Source organism: Thunnus thynnus, chromosome 19 (assembly GCF_963924715.1).
Source record: "Thunnus thynnus chromosome 19, fThuThy2.1, whole genome shotgun sequence".
In the NCBI taxonomy this organism is placed as follows: Eukaryota; Metazoa; Chordata; class Actinopteri; order Scombriformes; family Scombridae; genus Thunnus; species Thunnus thynnus.
The window spans coordinates 17,196,974-17,215,196 of NC_089535.1; the positions used below are offsets into that span (position 1 = coordinate 17,196,974).

The 18,223-nt window shown below is 39.4% G+C and overlaps 1 protein-coding gene across 4 annotated transcripts; it reads right to left on the bottom strand.

The window, feature by feature from the left end:
* Positions 1–742: 742 nt before the first annotated feature.
* Positions 743–18,150, bottom strand: rbm18 (RNA binding motif protein 18). 4 transcript variants are annotated; one of them, XM_067573707.1, is made up of 6 exons: positions 17,899–18,130; positions 16,831–16,944; positions 10,770–10,896; positions 9,720–9,806; positions 3,999–4,099; positions 743–2,405 (listed from the first exon to the last, which is right to left on the bottom strand). In XM_067573707.1, exons 2-6 carry the CDS (start codon positions 16,935–16,937, stop codon positions 2,222–2,224), a joined length of 606 nt encoding a protein of 201 aa, XP_067429808.1. In that variant the 5' UTR covers positions 16,938–16,944; positions 17,899–18,130; the 3' UTR covers positions 743–2,221. The 4 variants fall into 4 exon arrangements, with proteins under 4 accessions (XP_067429808.1, XP_067429809.1, XP_067429807.1 ...); XM_067573708.1 differs by having other exon boundaries at positions 9,726–9,806; positions 17,899–18,126; XM_067573706.1 differs by lacking the exons at positions 743–2,405; positions 3,999–4,099 and adding an exon at positions 4,113–5,487 and having other exon boundaries at positions 9,726–9,806; positions 17,899–18,150.
* Between the last annotated feature and the right edge of the window lie 73 nt (positions 18,151–18,223).

The following is an 18,223-nucleotide window of genomic DNA, read 5'->3' on the forward strand; positions in this document are numbered from 1 at the left end:
AAAAAAAAGAAGCAGCTATTTTTTTATTGACGCAGAGCTGGTGAAGATGAAACAAAATGCTCAGAAAAACACACACAGGAGCTTTTAAGGAAAGGGAAGCCTGATAATTGCAGGATATGTGTGAGCCCACACACCGGTTTAGATCGATGTGTCAATCATTAGGTTATTACAATTATCTGTAAACCTATAGCTCAAAAATGACCTCATTAAAAATAAACAAGACTTAATCAAATATAAAAACAGATTTATAATTCCAGAGGAGAAATTAATGTAAAATATTTCATCAATTTAAGAGATTTTTTTTTTTCCGAGTAAGCCTTTTTATTTTAAAACAGATAAATACACACAATGAACATAAATCATCCAGATAATCTGCTGAATGGTCATCAGAAATATGCAATCTGGAGCAATTTTTTTTTACAACAACAAAGAAATTAATAAAGGGCTTTGTGATGGCAAGAGGTAGGATTTGGTTCTTCTGTGCGCACGAAATTATGCTCTCTCTCTCTCTCTCTCTCTCTCTCTCTCTCTCGTCTTGTACAATTAAGTTCACCAATTTCCATCCCTGCTGCAATGTTATCTCGCCTCATACTGGAGCTAAATCTGCTCGGTAAACTCTCACAATCATTAGTCCAGTAAATGACCTTTGGCTGGCAAAATTCATTCCTCATGCAAACAAAATAGCCAACACACTGTATTTTGTCTTTTTGCCTTGGAAAATGTTTTTTTTTTTGTTTGTTTGTTTGTTTTTTTTCCACGCTGCATGTCACACCTGCAGGAAAACACAACTCAGATCACATCAAAAGTCTTCTGCTCCATTATAACATCACATAGAAATCAATAACATTAAACTTTTAACTTTTAAAATAGACTGTATTCACATTGAGCCCATATACAAAATATTTATTTACAGCAACTTTTGGTAGACTGCACAAAAATTTGGAAAATATTCAGCCTCCACTTTGTGTGGAAAAAAAAAAAAAAAAAAAAAAACTGGGCCAGAAAACATAACTGGATGCTTTGATAACCAGGATTATCAGATTCATACAGAAAATGTAACACAAACAGTTTGCCAGGTGGTAATCTCAAAAAAATTTAAAAATTTAAAAAAAAAAAAAAAAAAAAAAAAAGCTGTTCAGGACTGCATACATTTCTTTAACGCATAATGGATAATACTAGTCTGCCTTTAGTGAGTGGTATTCAGTCTAAACAACCATCTCCCATAAATGAGATGCAGCTGGTTTACCAATTTCTTATAAAACCACACCAGTATATCAGTAGGAGTGTGTGTGGACTGAGAGTATTTAACTGTTGCTAATAATCTCAACTCATAAAACTGAATCCTGTGCTTTCAAAACAAAATAGAGAATCTAAAAAAAGAAAGAAAAAAAAAAGGCATAAAATAACACATTTCAGATGTGATATTTAATTACCTTTAATTGAAAAATAATTAACACAGAAAGACTGCGGTGGTGGAAATACCAAAAATCCTCACACCGCAAAAAAAAAAAAAAAAAATCAGTAAAGAGAGTTTGATTGCAGTCGTATATAAAACTGGATGAAAAAAAAGGTAAGAATTAACTCACACACTAATACTGCCTTTATACAGTAAGTGTCACTGAGTGGCTTGTGGCTTATGATTTGAACTTCGTTAATTAAGACATGGTACAAATCTGTGTATTTCTTCCTCTTCACTTTAGTCTTGAATAAAAAGAAAGGCCCTTTGGAGGAAAAAAAACAAAAAACAAAAAAAACTTTAAATAATATGATCTGAAAGTACAAACACACATCAAAAAAAACAATAAGAGAATCAGCATTTAGACTCCTTAAAAATAACATTTCTCTTTCCTCGCAACTGTGCGTCATGTGACCCGTAGCTGGAAGGTTTACCTGCGTTAAATCTCTGCAAAAGTGAGAAAGCAGACCGACAAGGCTTCCAACCTGCACGGCAGTCAGGTATGGGGGGGACAAAAATGATACTGTAAAACCAAAATAACTAAAACCATTTAAGGTACTTGTCCATGATTGCTGAGATTACTCCCCCAAAGAGTCCCAGTGTTGTTAGCGCGGTTTTCAAAGTATTGTGAACAACTTCCACATCTTTTATTCCCAGATAGGATGTGTATAGTCTGTATAGTTTCTAGTGTAAAATCTGTTTGTGTGAAGGTGGGGGCTGAGGTGTGGTAGAGAGGGGGATCTCCAGAATGAGTGGGAGGATGGGTCATCTCCTAAACTTGCGGAAGGGCCTGCTCTGATTATTGTGGTGTGATTTAGAGTAGGGCTCCCAGCGTTTCCTCTCTGGCGGTTTGTTGTAAACGTAGGCCGACGGGCCTGAGTAGTCATCATCTGGATTCTCCTCCATCATCTGGAGCTTGGCCTCAATGGCGCGGATCTTAGCACTCGTACTAGAAGGTGAGGGGGAGAGGAGAAAGAGGAGATGTTAGGGGGGCGGGGTGGGGGGGGGGGATACCAGTGCTGGTACTGAGGGTGAGAGATGAACTGAGTGAGTGAGGGGATGGACAGATTTGACGCTGGCGGAGGGACAAAACACAGAAGGGACAGACGGCGAGAGATTACCAGCTGTGCTGCATGGAAAATGGAAGAAAACTAGTATTTAAATGGTGAAATGAACGTTGAAGGAGCAAGTGAAAGCAAGAAAGCTGTGAGACAAAATAAGTATCTGAAGAGCAGGAGAGAGAGAATGTCTTGAGGGGCATCGTGGAAAAGGAGAAGGGGGGGGCAAGTGTTTATATTTCCTCTCTTGTGCTGTGTAGACAGAGTGATTTGAAGTTTACACTAGGATCGAAGTGTGCAGGCTTTCCTGAGAAGAACCCTGTGATAGCTCGCTACACTCAGGATTGTCTCGGTAAGAGTTCACACTGAGCGTTACAGGCCTTTTACTGACTTAACAGTGCTCCACTTGACTGGTGTACTTACAGTGTGAGTGTGTATGTAGGTTGCAGCCGCAATAAAGGAATATTTTAGAATTTGCTTTGACAGGACTTGAACATTTCCACCAATTTTTTTAAAGCGATGTGTTAGCCCAGTTGTACTCAGATGAACTTGAACTGTGATGAAAGCAACAAGCTCTCTAAAAATAATTTCAGGACCATGTTTGAATCCAATGTGTGAAGGTAACACTTGGGAAAAAAAAAAACCCCACTGAGACTACGTCCACACTAAGCCGGCTAAATCCGAAAACGCTGTTTTTGTGTGAAAACGACGAGCATCCGTGCCAGCGCTTTCAGGTGAGTTCTTAAAGATCTCTATCCGCACCGACACCAAAACAAAAGTAAAAATCTCTAAATATCTTCTTCCTCTTTCAGTCGGCAATCAGTAAAAGTGCACACCGTAGCCGTCACCTACTGTTCAAACGGGTATGACGGCACACGTTTTTGGACAATCTTACCTCAAAGGCATTTATGATGTAGTGACAAAAATAACTGTTTGCTTTCTCACCCCCACACTCCTGGCCAATCGCTGCATGAAGTGAGAGTGATTGACGGATTGTCGGTTTCAGAAAGTTACAGAAATTGTAGGACGCAGCTCCCGCATTTCAAACGTTGGAAAGGTGTGAGAGGAAGAGGTTTCAGATGCTCTTGTACTTTGTTACCAGCCAACAAGCACTTTGGTTGAAGCATATAGACACGTTTACTACTCCTGTGCTGTGTGATCAGCTATATTGACATTCAAAAATGATTGATAGCAGGTCAGGTTAGAGGCAAAAAGTTTCTTTCTTCACTTTACAGATAAAGTCAGAGGAGGTTTACATTATTGTTTGTTTGAAAACTGTTTTCCTCGCACACTAAACTGGGAAGCTGTCATTTTCAGATTTATCCACTGCCACTATGGAGACTGTTTTCAAGAGGCTTAGTTTTTAGTTGTGAAAACCAGCAGCTGTGTAGACAGAAGTATCTGATTTAGCCATCATAATGTGGACATACTCATACATACTGAAAATAGATGAAAACATCTAAGTGTGTGTGTGTGGTACCAACCTGAGGTGGTTGGATGTGACGGGTCCATCCTCTGTTGCACCGCTGCATGATGGTTCCAGGCTCGGAGGCATCGTCTTGTCGTTACGGAAACCTTCAAACCTCTGTAGACAATACCGATGGCCAAAAAAAAAAAAAAAAAGTGACCCACACAAACAGTGATGGAAACATGGATGGACAGATGGATGAAGAGAGACAAACAAAGGGGTAAAATAACAGGTAGAAGCAAGAAAAGACCCTTGTACAAGGAAACATGCGGATAGTCACAGAATACAGAAGCAGACAGTCAGTGCAATAAACTAAAGATAGAAGACTGTCCTGTTCAGACATTGTATCTAACTACAATGGAGATTATAAAGTGAATATAGAGCACAGCTCTAAAATGTGTCTAATGACCAATAAGATTGGAATTTGCTTTCCTGCTGAACACACAAAAAAACATGTGCACCACTTGTGTTTTTCTAGAGCTTGTATGAAAGCGCTGTGATGCATTCTCAGTGCATTTTGAGTGCAAACAGTTTCATTTAAGACACATTTTAGTGCTAAGTTTGACCAGGACAACAAGCAGAGAAAGAGAAGAAGAAGGAATCATATCAGCCAGGGTTCTAGAAACCTATCAGACCTCCTGATAAATACTTCTCTGGAGAGCCAGCTCCAGCTTCCTCCCATGAAGATCAACTTTATATAACAGTAGAATTGATTTTGTTTGTGTCTGGTCAAAGAGACATTAACCAAGCAGGACTGTGGCCCTGTTCACACCTGGGATTAAAATGCCTCTTGGGTGATCCGATCACAAGTGGACAGCTCTGAGTACAGGTGTGAACACACATAAGATGCATTGAGGACATATTGAGATCTGATCACTCAGACCACAATCGGAGGTGGTCTGGGCCGCATATGGCCATATTCTTTTAGAAGTGTGTACGCAAATGTGTCCTGTGCCGCTACTCAACTGACGTCCTCTGTGTAACAAAAGTACGTACTCATTTGCGCGCCAACAGGATCATATTAAAGCACGAAACAACATGAAGAAGCCACAACAACAGTCAAAATGGATTTTCGTGGATGGAGTACACTCGAAACACGCTGTCTGATTTCCATTTGGGCCGAAGAGTTTTGATTTTGCCCGCACGCCAATGTTTCCAAACTTCTTTTAATTTCCAGTAGATTAGGCACAGGAAGTGCATTGCTGCCTACCGCCACTTAAAAACAGCAACGCATTTGGTCTTTGCGAACGGAAATTATGTATATATTTATTTGAATATAGAACAGGAAGTGAGATCCAGTCACAAGTGGTCACTGGAGACTCATGTGGAGACGCATTCAATGCCAGGTGTGAACAGGGTCTGTGTGTCCAGCTTGTAATCACACCCTCAGGGATGAGGGAGGATCGAGTGGGAGCAGCTGAGGAGCAACAGCCAACATCTGCACTCATTCCTTTCAAAAACCACCTTCCAAACATCTCCACCAGCCAACACAGAATTCTTGAAACCTGTGGAGAAAAAAAAAAAAAAGAAGACAAAAACGAGACAACAGTCACATGACGGGTATATGATAAACCCCAGTGCTCGGTGCCACAGCAGCCACTTGTAGGAATAAGACATTTAGAAATGATCTGATAATCTCTAAGTTGGTGGAACTGGCACCGAATCAAGTTACATGAATGCACACAATCCATATCACGTACTGTCCAAAGAAATAAATAACATGTATAGCCAAGAATAGGTCTAAAACAATGAGTATTCCAGCAGCCAGGACCCTTCCCTTCCACCTATTCCTAAAGGCATGTGACTGGAAAGCTTATCATCATCATCATCATCATCATTTTATTTATTTAAACCTTGGAAAATGCATTGAGGGAGAACCATTATTTCCAATGGTGCCGAGGTTCAAACAAACAATGAATGCAGACACAACTAAAATCAGCGCAATAAAAGAATACATGGCTACATCGATTACAAACAAGGTAAAAACTAACAACGCTAAAAAGTAAAAGTGTAGGAAAATAAATAAATAAAACAATAAGAATAAGAAAAATTAAAAGCAATGACCATTACAATCAATAAAATTAGCAATTAAACCTCGGAATTGACTCAACAGTATTAATGAGATCAACGTGAGGTTTTTTTGATGTATATTGTAAGTATTTGCACAGTAACAGAGAGCAGACTTTCCTAACTCTCTATGAATTTTTGGCACCTGCAGGGTGAGTCATGTCTGTGAGCGGGTACAACGGTGACCAACATACCAAGAAAGCAGGGCTTGTTGAAAACTACAATTGTCAATATTTCTTGCATTCGAAAACATCTGTTTTGTTTTTGCACAGTTTAGGACCGGTTTCAAATTATGAAGGTGTTTTTTTGAATAAATGATAGCTGTAGATTTCGAGTGGCAGCATGAATAGAATCTGCACAAGAATAAAGGACTGTGTCATCTGTGTATAGATGGGATGAGTTACAATTGTACAGTGAAGAGGTAATATTGTTTATATAAATAGTGAATGGAGACTGGTCCGGGGACAGAGCCTTGGGGAACTCCTTTTGTAATGGGGAGAAAAGAGATCACACACCTATCACACACTGCGATCTATCAGAAAGATCATTCTGAAACCAGGCAGCTAACACTGTCAAAACCCAAAGAAGAAAGTCATAGAAAAAACAGAGAGTGGTCAACCATGTTAAATGTTTTTGTTAAATCAAAAAAAGGGCAGCACAGTGGTTTTTTTGTGTTTATATTCTTAATGACTAAAGAAGTAGCAGAAATAGTGCTATGCCTAAGCCTGAACCCAAACTGAAATGGAGTTAGTATGGAATGTGTGGATTGACAAGTGATTCAAGTATTTTTGCAAGACAAAATAGCTTTGAGATTGTAATAATGAATTCACCCAATTTTTCTAGGGCTTCTGAAGGGGTAGAAGGAGGTCTGTAGACACCAATTACTTTTACTGGATTATTATCCCCCAGATCAATTTTCAAATAAATAAATTCATAATATTTAGGAATTGAGACTGAATTCAGCTCAAGTGCAGAGAGAGATGATTTTGCATATATTACCACACCACCTCCTTTACCAGCTCTATCTGCTCTGACAAAAAAAACCAAAAAACACTAAAAGAAACTGTTTGATTATCAGTCTCTTTTTTTCAGCCAAGTATCTGTTAAAATCATAACATCCAGATAAGTTTCAGATACTTAAGTGATCATATTTGTTAAGACTTAATAACCTAAATATATTTAGATTCAACCAAAACCACTTCTAGTCTTAAAAACCTGCAGATCATTTAAACCATTTAAATTAGCATCTGAAGTGACGAGTGAGGAAGACTGAGAAGTAGTCGACTTTAGAGCGGAAAGAGCACAAAGAGCTGGCTTCGGGTGATTTTGAGGATGAACATTAACAGTAGTGAGGTTCCCGGGACATGCACCAGATTGTTTGATTGCAAACCTCATCTATAAGTAATTATCACAGGGATGTTGAAAACGTCTGTCTGGTCCAAGTCCGACAGAAGAGTTACCAGTGTTAGCTGTGGAGCCAAACAGATTGGGACTGAGACCCGACTCTAACAGGCTCACTGTTAGACATTCATGAAAGTTCATGAAAAGTTAAACTATTAAAGTTTGGAGAATTAGGACTAAATTATGAATAGAGTCAGAGGAAGGTTTCAAGTATTTATGATAGAGGTATTCACATACAAATAATGTAACATTAACATATTGGCAAAACTGTGTATTACACAGTAAATTAGGCCACCATCTTTTAGAAGTTGAAAACATAGATTTCAGAAAGGCTCGAGCCAAACGCTTCAAAACATGTTTATCAGCATGATTTCCTCTATTTCAAAACTATGTAATAAAGTCAAGATGTAAGCCTGGAAATTTGACAGTCACTCAGACACACCGACTGTTTCTGACTCACTTATCCCAGCATGTTCTGGGCCTGAGTTAGTGAAGACATGCTCACTTAAAAAAATATCAACTGGGCCTGAAGTGACCCTATTGTGAGTGGTGGGAAATTCTTACTTCTGTAACTTGTGAAAATTGTAAAAACTGGTGAACATATTGGGTTTACAGATAGATCTCCTGCCATTATTCCTGACAGTGAGTATCAGGCCTGAGCACACACACTACAGTATGATCTCAGTGTCTAATAAAACAAACATAACCCGTGGAATCCATTGAGGATCAAACAATTGGTAAGGAAATGCACACAGATTGCAAGCATGTGCAGGAGGCATGGATTATGAGCTGGTTTAATGATGTGTCACTACACAGGATTTTACATTTCGAAGAAGCACGATCACAGACTGTGACGGACAATGTGAGGATAATTCTGATTGAATAGATCATAATCACAATAGATAGAGCAGGAAGAAGAGAAAGAATCCCGATGGTGCACCTTCGCTTATAGCAATTCAGTCTGAAGGGTCACATGATCATGTCCTCTATCTGCCAGGGGAGCCTGTTGTCCAAAGCCAGAGCAGTTTGGCCAGGAAAAGTTTTAGAAAGCTTAATCCAGCACAAAGGATTAAAACACAGGAACCAGGACTATTCAGGCATCCTATAACAACTTTGAAAACCAGGTTGACAGCATTCTCTATTGACCAGTTTGCTCTTGTCTGTGGAGTATTATAGGTAATACCCAGTACTAAGTGTCTCACACAGACTTGGAAATCATGGTCAAACTTGGCATATAACAGTGACTTTTAAACCCTAACCTGCCAAAATCCTACTGAAATATAAACCAAACCAAATAAAAACCAAAAAAAAACTTGCTTTAATTAGGTTATGACAGATGGCTGACCTGTCAGTCACTCATTCTCTTTTGCACACAGCAGCAGCTAGACACATACAGGCAAGCACACAGGGAAACACTTTCTCCCGGGCTGCCTTTCAGGACTATTTGAAACCTGAACCTGAAGATAAATACATATAATATAAAAACTTCTAATTAGCTGTTATTCTGTGATACAAGAAAGCACATTACACATACTGGTATTTATTTTCAGGACATAAAAGAGCTAAAATTCTATTTTTATAACAGCATCAATAACCAATGCTACTACTTTTGGTTGGAGTAGTGGTTGGAGCTCAATTTCAATGAATCTGTGAGCAGATTTATCCTACAACGTGTTGTCTTAGAGCCAGCAGCATTGACCTTGACCTCCTTCTACCGTGTGTTTGTGTGTATGTGTGTGCGTAGGGCGTGATTCGTCTCTATACAGGATATCCCTTCACCCTTTGCCAGTAGGCTGTCTATTGTTAAGAGACAGGCATAGGTTGTGCTGGGATCCCACTGCTCTCCGTAAACTGACTACTGCAGTAGAAATGTGAAAATGTATGATCTTTTACCACAACTCACACTCAAACTCTCAGATCAAACACAGAAGGTGGCGGGGCATTAGTCTTATCTTCTCACTCTTATTTTTGTTCACAACTACATGTTTTCACTGACAATTGTCCTCTATCGATCTATTTAACTCTGCATATTTTCTTTTCAACTCTGTATCTCGACATCATTGCAAACGAGGGAAACCTCAATGACTTTCAAGGCTTAAATAAAGGTTTGAATGAATGAACGAACAATGTTTTGTCCATGATATCATCTTATCCAAGCTGTCAAACCTTTAAAAAAGGAGACCACAAACTGCAGCTGCAACCACAGTGTCATAAATATACGTGATGTGATGTTTTGTGGTGTATAAATGCGATCGAGTTTGACACTTACCCTTACCTGTGCGTGTGCCCAGCGCACAACCAGCTTCTTGGACAGGGCGAGCTTCCCATTTAGACACTGGATCGCTCTCTCTGCCTCCTGCAGACATTCACACAAACACAAAGAAAGAGGAAGATAAAGAAAAAGAAACATTTGTTTTATAATTATGATTAAAAATCAGCCTTGATGATTGCACGCAGGTCATTAAATCATTAGTCTTCGCAATAGAGAGACGGCAGAAACAGTAATAGATGATGATGTGCCACTCTGCCTGTAGATCAGCAGTAACTATGGTGTGTATGAGTGTGTGTATGTCTTGTGTTTGAGAGGCAGTGTGATAAAAAAGTAGTTTTATCTAATCAAATGCGTAGGTGGCTTTGATGCCAAATTATATTAATGAAGTACTTTATCTGTGTGTGCGAGTGTGAAACATAAACACACACTTCCTCTGCATAATCCTTTTGGGAGGGCTTTATATCCCACTGATAGACACTAGCTGTGAAACTAGATGCTTATCACAATCCCCTGGCTCACTCCAGAACAAATACTGCCGGCTAAACCTGTGATGTTAAGTCCTATTTTTAGAAATATGGTCCACTTGAGTGAGACACATGATCACGTCCTGACTGCTTGAAGATGTCTCATGATAAATCTTGTTGAAAACTTTTGAATGCGGGGAGTATTATTACACTCAGCTCTGGATAAATCAATAAGGCAACTTCCTTTGATAAAATATATTTGACTGCATGTCATGAGTGAATGAGCAAACTAAAATCAAATATTTTCAAGCTCTGCACATGTGCACAAAGTCTCACAGTACTTATGAGCTTAGACACAAATACGCAGCTTGACATCATCTTGTCAAGGTTATACTCATTCTAATGCAGTGAGTTTGTGAGTATATCATTTAAAATGACTATAATTAGTGACAAACACTAATAATTTGAGACAGTTTACCAAAATACATGTATAGATGTATAGGATTAGCTGCACTAAATAAAAATAATGTAAATTAAAATCAAATGTAAATAATATAAAATGTCAACTTGATCTTGCATGTACCTCTCTGGTGTTGAAGTTGACAAAGCAGTAGCCTCGTGGCTGTCCCTCCAAAGGCCCAGACTTATGGAAAAGGAAGTCAAACTGTTTCACATTGCCAAACTTCTCCAACAGCTTCACCAGATGATACCTGCCAAAAGAGGAATCATGTGACATGGAGCACAATTGTGTTGAAAAGAGAAAAAAACAACAACAGAAGATAGGAGAGGGTTAAATAACATGTGTCTAATATGAGTATTTATTATGGAAAATTTCCATAAATAAGAACAGAGAGGACAAACTTTTGACTCTTATCCTAAATGTCCATCAACAACATGCATGACATACTGGAGGCCAACCTTGTGAAATCGCCACATAGATCTGCTCCACACTGTATTTTGCCACCCTACAGTCTGTGAATCTGTCAAGTGGGGCTAATGAGAATGACAGCTTTCTCTCCATGACACCTTTTTAGCAGCGGGCCAGCTGGTGTGGCAGGCCTGTGACAGTAAATCTTTTATTGAGACAATGCTGAGGATACAGTAGCAGGACAATGAGGGAATAAAACAGAGGAAGCCTCAAATCCCCTCTGAGCACCCAGCTCTGCACAAACAACATCCACTGACTGTGTAGAGCTGCCTGGGACTGTTGGACTACAAATGAACATAGATATGTTGTCATTGAAGAGCTATGCAGTCTGTGTATAAGTGTTCCTGTGACTGACCGCTAGCAGTCATGAGAAAAATGTGTCTTCTGGAAGAGAGGCTGGGTGATGAGTTCAGGGTCACCTGTATGCTATATTCAGTACAATATTACTGCAAATAACCAGGTGCTGATTGAATGTTTCCATCGCATGCAAAGCAGCACAGGGTTTCCCATACATTTGTTTATTTGTAGCGGCACGCCACAACATCAACATTGCCTGCCACATATTGATTTTCCATTTTTGGAGCTGCACACCCTGCTCTCTCTCTCTACTTCTCTCACAAACACATGACAACAGACCCGTCTGTGAACAGCATGATGTGATACACTTCGGTGCAGTAGGTGACTGCATGCATCTTTTACGTTGATTTGTAGTCTGCCAGTAAAACCAAAAACGGTTGTTGGCTTTTCCCCGCAGAGAAATTTGTCTAAAACTGATGCATTCAAGTTCGTCTGTCTGTCTCGGAGACCCGACTCTTCAAATACAATGTGCTTTACATAAAATGCCAATACAATTGCAACATAATTCATTCAGTTATTTGTCACAAAGTACTTGACAATTAAAATATTTGCAGTGGAGCACCTTATATGCAGTATTATTTAATAATTTCTTTTTCCCCCCCACACCCATGCATACCCCCTGCACGCAGTCAGCACCCAGCACCATCCGCAACCAGCTTCCACCACAATTAAAATCTAATTCTGTAGTAAACACTAGCAGCGGGTACTTTTCCACTTCATCAACGTGCATGAAGACATTTATTACTGTATCTGTTTGCAAACCTATAAAGTTAACATGTTAGTTTACACAACACGTCTCATTGTAAGCACAAATCAAAGTTGGACAAAATCACTTTTTATGCACAGGTAAAAACAATACATTACCAGAGAAAAAAAAAGCTAATTCATGGTTGTTGGTGATTCATATTGTTTTTTGGCAGAATTAGTACAAAGTTTAGTGTATATATTGGTATATATTAGTGCATGAATGTTCTTGAATTAATTCATATAACTGATGGACATAATTTGTCCAATGCATCTGGTAATAGGTCTCTTCCACAGAAGACACTTTGACTTGTCACAGCAGGAGAAGCACAGGTGTTACTAATGACATTAACAATCTTGTGGGCAAATAACATCCGTTATTGCAGATGGAAGGGTGCATGTCTCTCAATCCCTCTTTTCTTTCATAATTTTTCATATTTCATAGAAGACTGAAGTCCATGAAAATGTAAAAATTGGAAAAAAATTCCAGTACCTGCTTTTCTGTCTATTTTTTGCCTCTGTGTTATCTGTCCTGAGTTCATTGTCTGGTTGTTAATACGGATCTTGTTTCATCTTGATTGTAAAGTTTGATATTTTGCAATTTTAAAAAACCTTTAATGATGGTTCTGTTCTGTTCAAGTGTCCTAGTAAGCCATGACAGTGTAGCAGTGAGCCAGCATGCACAATACCAGAACCCCATAAACGAAGCAGCGAAATTGGAAATTGGAATTCATTTTATTATTTAAAGGGGACGCATCATGCACATTTACAGGTTTATGTTTATATTCTGGGGCTCCACTGAAATATCTTTGCATGACTGACAGTTCAAAAAACTCCTTATTTATCTTATACTGGCCCGTCATGCAGCTCCTCAGATCAGCCTCTGTCTGAAACAGGCTGTTTTTGCTCCTGTCTCTTTAAGGCCCCATCCCAGTGAACCTACTCTGTTGTGATTAGCCAGCTTCCTGTGGTTTCAGAGGCTACGTGAACAAATACAAGTAGTAGGATTTCGCTTATTTTTCTCGTTCCTTACTCAAAATGTCATCTTCTCAAATACGTCTGTACATGTTCGATCCCGAATAATCCAAAACATGTGAGTGGACGACGCAAACAGTCGTGGAACAACCTCAGCAACAAAGACTACGGAACGGGCAGCTGTTTGTGGGCACAAACAATCTGCATCATCGCAAGGACAGAGTAGAGGTAATTTTGCAAATGGAACGTTCAGAGCGAGCTGAAGCCTGGACTTTTGACTTTCAGGGAGCATGACCATGTTTAACATAGATATCTGACATTATAAAAGTATAAAAATAACAGAACCGCAACAAGCATGTTATGTCCCCTTTAAACCTGTGCTTTTTCTACTGTGACAAGTCAAAATGTCTTCAGTGAAAAAGGCCTATTAACCCCAAAAGAGGCAACTTAAACAAAACCAAAAACACACAAACACCTTCTTGTGTTTTCAGTGTCTTTACTTTGTGAGACTGTCCAGGCCTTAGAATGACCCCAGGCGTTTTGTATAATTATTCTTATTGTTTAGTTGCTTGTTATTTTTAAATCTTGAGATGGTTTGTTTGTGTGTGTGTCACCACAAAAGATGACTGTATGATAATGTGCAAACGTGCATGAATGGGACTCTGTGGAATATACAGGGAGAAATGTGGGTTTTAGCGATCCAGGTTGAGCTAATGTCTTCCACCCTTATATGACTCCCTGGAGGGTTTTTAGGCCAAGGAGAGTTTCTGCTTTTCCCAGACAACACCCTGCAAGCCTCCCATGTGAAGGTGGCTCTTCCTGTAGTGGTCTCATTTGAATAGAAAAGCCTCTATACAGATAGAATGTGACATAATAATAATAATACTTAATTACAGTAATTCTTAAATAATTGTTCTTTGTGCAGAATAAGAACCTGTGAAGTACTGATAAGGAAATGAGGTCATTAAAGCAAAACGCGACTACTTTAAAATTTAACGCATTAAATAATACCGATTAACAATGAAATATATTCAAATAAATATATGCTGTATGTTCGAGTATATGTGTAAATGTAAGACAGATTACATGGCTGACACTCTAAGAACATTTTTGGATGCTAACGAGCTTAACCACAATGGACCGCTCCTCCTGGGGGCTGTAAAAAACACCGGAGGAAGAGGAGAGAGGGGGGGAGGAAAGGGAGGGAGAGGCTGGGAGAGTAAAGTTCAGAGAGGGGATGTTGACGGCAAGGTGAAAGGTGGAGGAAGAGGAGGACAAACCAAAAGAAGAGAGGAGGTGAGAAGCCAGGTAGGACAGATACAAGAGCTAGGAAGCAGAGGAGAGGAAGGAAGGAACAAGGGGAATGCGAGTTGAGTCCAGAAACAGAAAAGACAAATGGTTCGGTCCAGAAAAGTTCAGGTCAGAGGGGAAGAAGTTGAGAGAGAATGAGGAAGAAAGTTTTGACTTAACTGGCAAGGTAGAAAGTAAAAATTAGTAGATGAGTGATTGCAGTTTTAAGTTCCTTAATAAACATCATGACAAGTTTCAAGTATATAACTTAAACTGTAACAAAAGGGCAAGAAAGAGAACAAAGAAGAGGAAGGTGATGGATTACCACTAATGAGAAATTCACTCTCTAAGCAGCCAAAAGAACAGAAACATGAATATGTGGTGAAAGCTGCAGTTGCACCTGTTGTCTGTCTTGAGCAAAGGCTGTGAGCAGGGCAAGGAAGGGCATAAAAAAAATGTCTGACTGGAAACCGTATGGGATGTTTATCTTTACTGAGCATTTACAAGGGCAGCAACAAAAAGTTTACAGTTTCCTCATGATACAGAGTTGCTACCTGCAAAGAAAGGACAAGGAGAAATGTTTGCAACGCACAGGTGGGAGAAGAAAATCATATGCTCCAAATAGATCTTTTCCTCTGAAAGTATCATTTTAACCCACAAGCCCTACAGGAAACATTTATCCTTCTTCCAGAGAGGAAACTTAAGATCAATCATAACTACACGCATGGGCCAAAATGAATCTTTTTGACAGAAAGAACACATTACACAAAATGCAAGTGCAGCTTTCTTAACTCATTACATCTTATTGGATCCAACTCTTCGCCCTCTCCAACTAGAGCAGAACTGTGTGCCTCTGAAATGAAGACAGTCCGGCCAAATACAATGATTTTATTACCCTACAACTTTGCTAGTATATAAAACACTGCAATTTAATATTTCTATTTACTCAAATTAACTACTTGAGCTTCCAAATGTCTGAAAACTTGGAACAATACCTTTTAAAGAATTAATGACATCTAAAAACCCATCAATTAAACTGTAGCCTGGATTTATGACTCAGATACCAACTTGTAGTGCCCAATTTTATGTCTTTAAATAGCTATAAAAAGAGCTATATTCACTATTCATTTTATATTTTGGAAAGTGTGTGATGTTTAATAATTTGGCTTCATGTACTCATAATTAGCATCTTGCATTACAGGTCTGTATTCCTCCTCAAATGCACAGAGCTTGGCTTACCGGGACAAACAGAGGGGGTACTGCATATGCTACCTAGGAGCTAATTAATCTTCCCAATCAGCAACGGGGGCCATGGGCATTTCTCTTGTTTTCCCTCCATACTGTGAGGTAGTGAGCTATTTAAGGAGAAGTAGAGCAGAGCAGAGCAGCGGAAGGGGAAGGAAACGCCTGTCTAGACGCCCACCAGAGCTGCGGCCCATACATTCTCCAGCAGCCCCCACAGGCACAAAAACACACCCCTTTACCCCCGAAAAACTACCTTCTCTCCATCACTTTGTAGGTATGACTGGGTGCTCTACATACATACATTTGGAAACTCAACTGCACTCACATCCCTATACGCAAACACGACAGAAGGATGTTTGCATCTGCATAATGATGTTGTGTAAAGTGAAACGCACTAATAATGCGCACAGACACCTCAGTGTGTTGAAGCACTGCACCCCTACGAGCTGCCACCCAAACATCAACTGTGTATTTAAACGTAGTTACACACTCATACACAAACACACACACACAATCAGCTCCAGGTTGACACAGAGAGAGTAAACAGGGCAGGTGAGTGAGGAATGATGGCTGCTCCTTAGCAGAGCAGGTCTCCACGCCTCGCTGCCTCTCTTTCACACACCCAGGCCCGTCTGCTCAGTCTCAGCCTGCGACACACACGCACTACACACACAGTTAATCAATCATATATGCACACACAATGCGTTGCCTCTCTGGGTAGGCAAAGCCAGGCAAGTGAAAAAGCAATGCCTCAGGTTCAGAACGTGAACTGCCTCACAGCAACCTAAAATCGAACACTTGTTGATACTAAAATCAAATACTAACTTTGTTCTGCATTCAGCTGGCTGATTCACATGTCTAAGTCTGGAGATTTGTACCCTTTTAGTGAAATGTAGATTTGTATTTAATTCCATAACAGTTTTAACAGTCACACACTCGTTATGATCTTTAAGTTTGTTAAATAATAGAGATTGCCAAGAGCAGTAGGGTAGTATTGACTAGAAGACATATAAATGAAGAGTAAGCTCTATAAAGAGAGTTCAACCACTTCTAAATGTAGGGAGGACGTGTGAGCCTAGCTAAAGCCAACTGTGGATTTACTCACTCTGTGATTTTGGGATCGATGTTGCCTATCCACAAGCGGTTTCCCTCATGGGCCGCACTCTCTGAAATGATGGAGGCATTTTCCACACTCTCTGCTGCAGACGACATGTGTCCTCTGTGGGAGGCAAGGCAAAGACGGAGAAAATAAAGCATACAAAAGGAAAGACAAAGATCAGTCACATTTTGGAGTTATTGACATTGTTTTTAACTCAGTGGCAGTAACCCTATGATCTTCACACTCAGTTACAGTAAATAATGTCAGAGTACATGCACATATTTGGTGGGAGAAATGGAAGAAAAACTTGGAGAGGAAAGCTATTTGATATCGAAAGGTTAAAACATTGTCTTACGGGGGAAATTGTGTATGATCTCTGAGCACTGTGGCTGACAATCAAAAGGCAGCTTGAAAATCATGAAATTAAATATTAAAAAACAGATCCATCGACCATTTGACTTCCTGTATGTTAAAACACATTCGGTGTCAAGCTCTCAGACCCTGCTGAAACATTTCATTACAGCTTTACTAAAGGAGGGAGCACTCGAAACTAAGCCAGTTACATACATGGGTGATAAAAATGCAGACAATGCTTGCATCAGTTTTGAATTAAATATTAAATATATTAAATAACTTAAAAATATATTATCTTGTACCCTTTACATGTGCATAATGTTAGAGTAATAAATATTTAGCCATCTCTGATCTGATCTAGGCAACTGCAGTAGAAATAAAAAAACACAGTAAAGCAATCTAACTTTAGTTTCCATTTACAATTTAGATAAGTAACATAGCTTCTCCAGTAACAATTTTGAACTAAATCCGGAAAAATATCTATGTATGTGTATATGTAACGTTGACTAGCTAATCGCTAATGTTAGCTTAGATAACAACAGGCTGATCAATTGCCTAATGATTGATTGTTAGCGTTTAGCTGCTTAGCATCAATTAGACTGTGTAGTTAAACTAATCTCAGTCATCCAGGTAGTAAGATGTTCAGTTAATATGTTAAATCTATCCACTAAACGGTTAACAGTCCGTTACAGACGAGCTAATTAGATAGCATCAGTTTACCTCTTCGTTGTGTCAAACTTCCTCTGTGATAGTGACTGACTTCTTCGACTTAATTTGCAACTTATCCCACTTTCGGGACGATTCGCTCACGTCAAAACGTAACACTAATCATTTCAAGCCTTTTTTGTATGTTTTCCCTCCTATAAAACTGTCTTGGTCAGCTAGCTCGACGGATTAACAGTCGCCTTGCTAGCGTGTGACAACAAAGGCGCAGGGTGATGTTGTGGCTTGTTTAACGGTGGAGTCGAGAGGAGGCGCTCGGTTTATTATACGGCATATCCCGCACGTCGTTGCTTACTCGCTTCTAGGAGGAACCCCGCTCGCT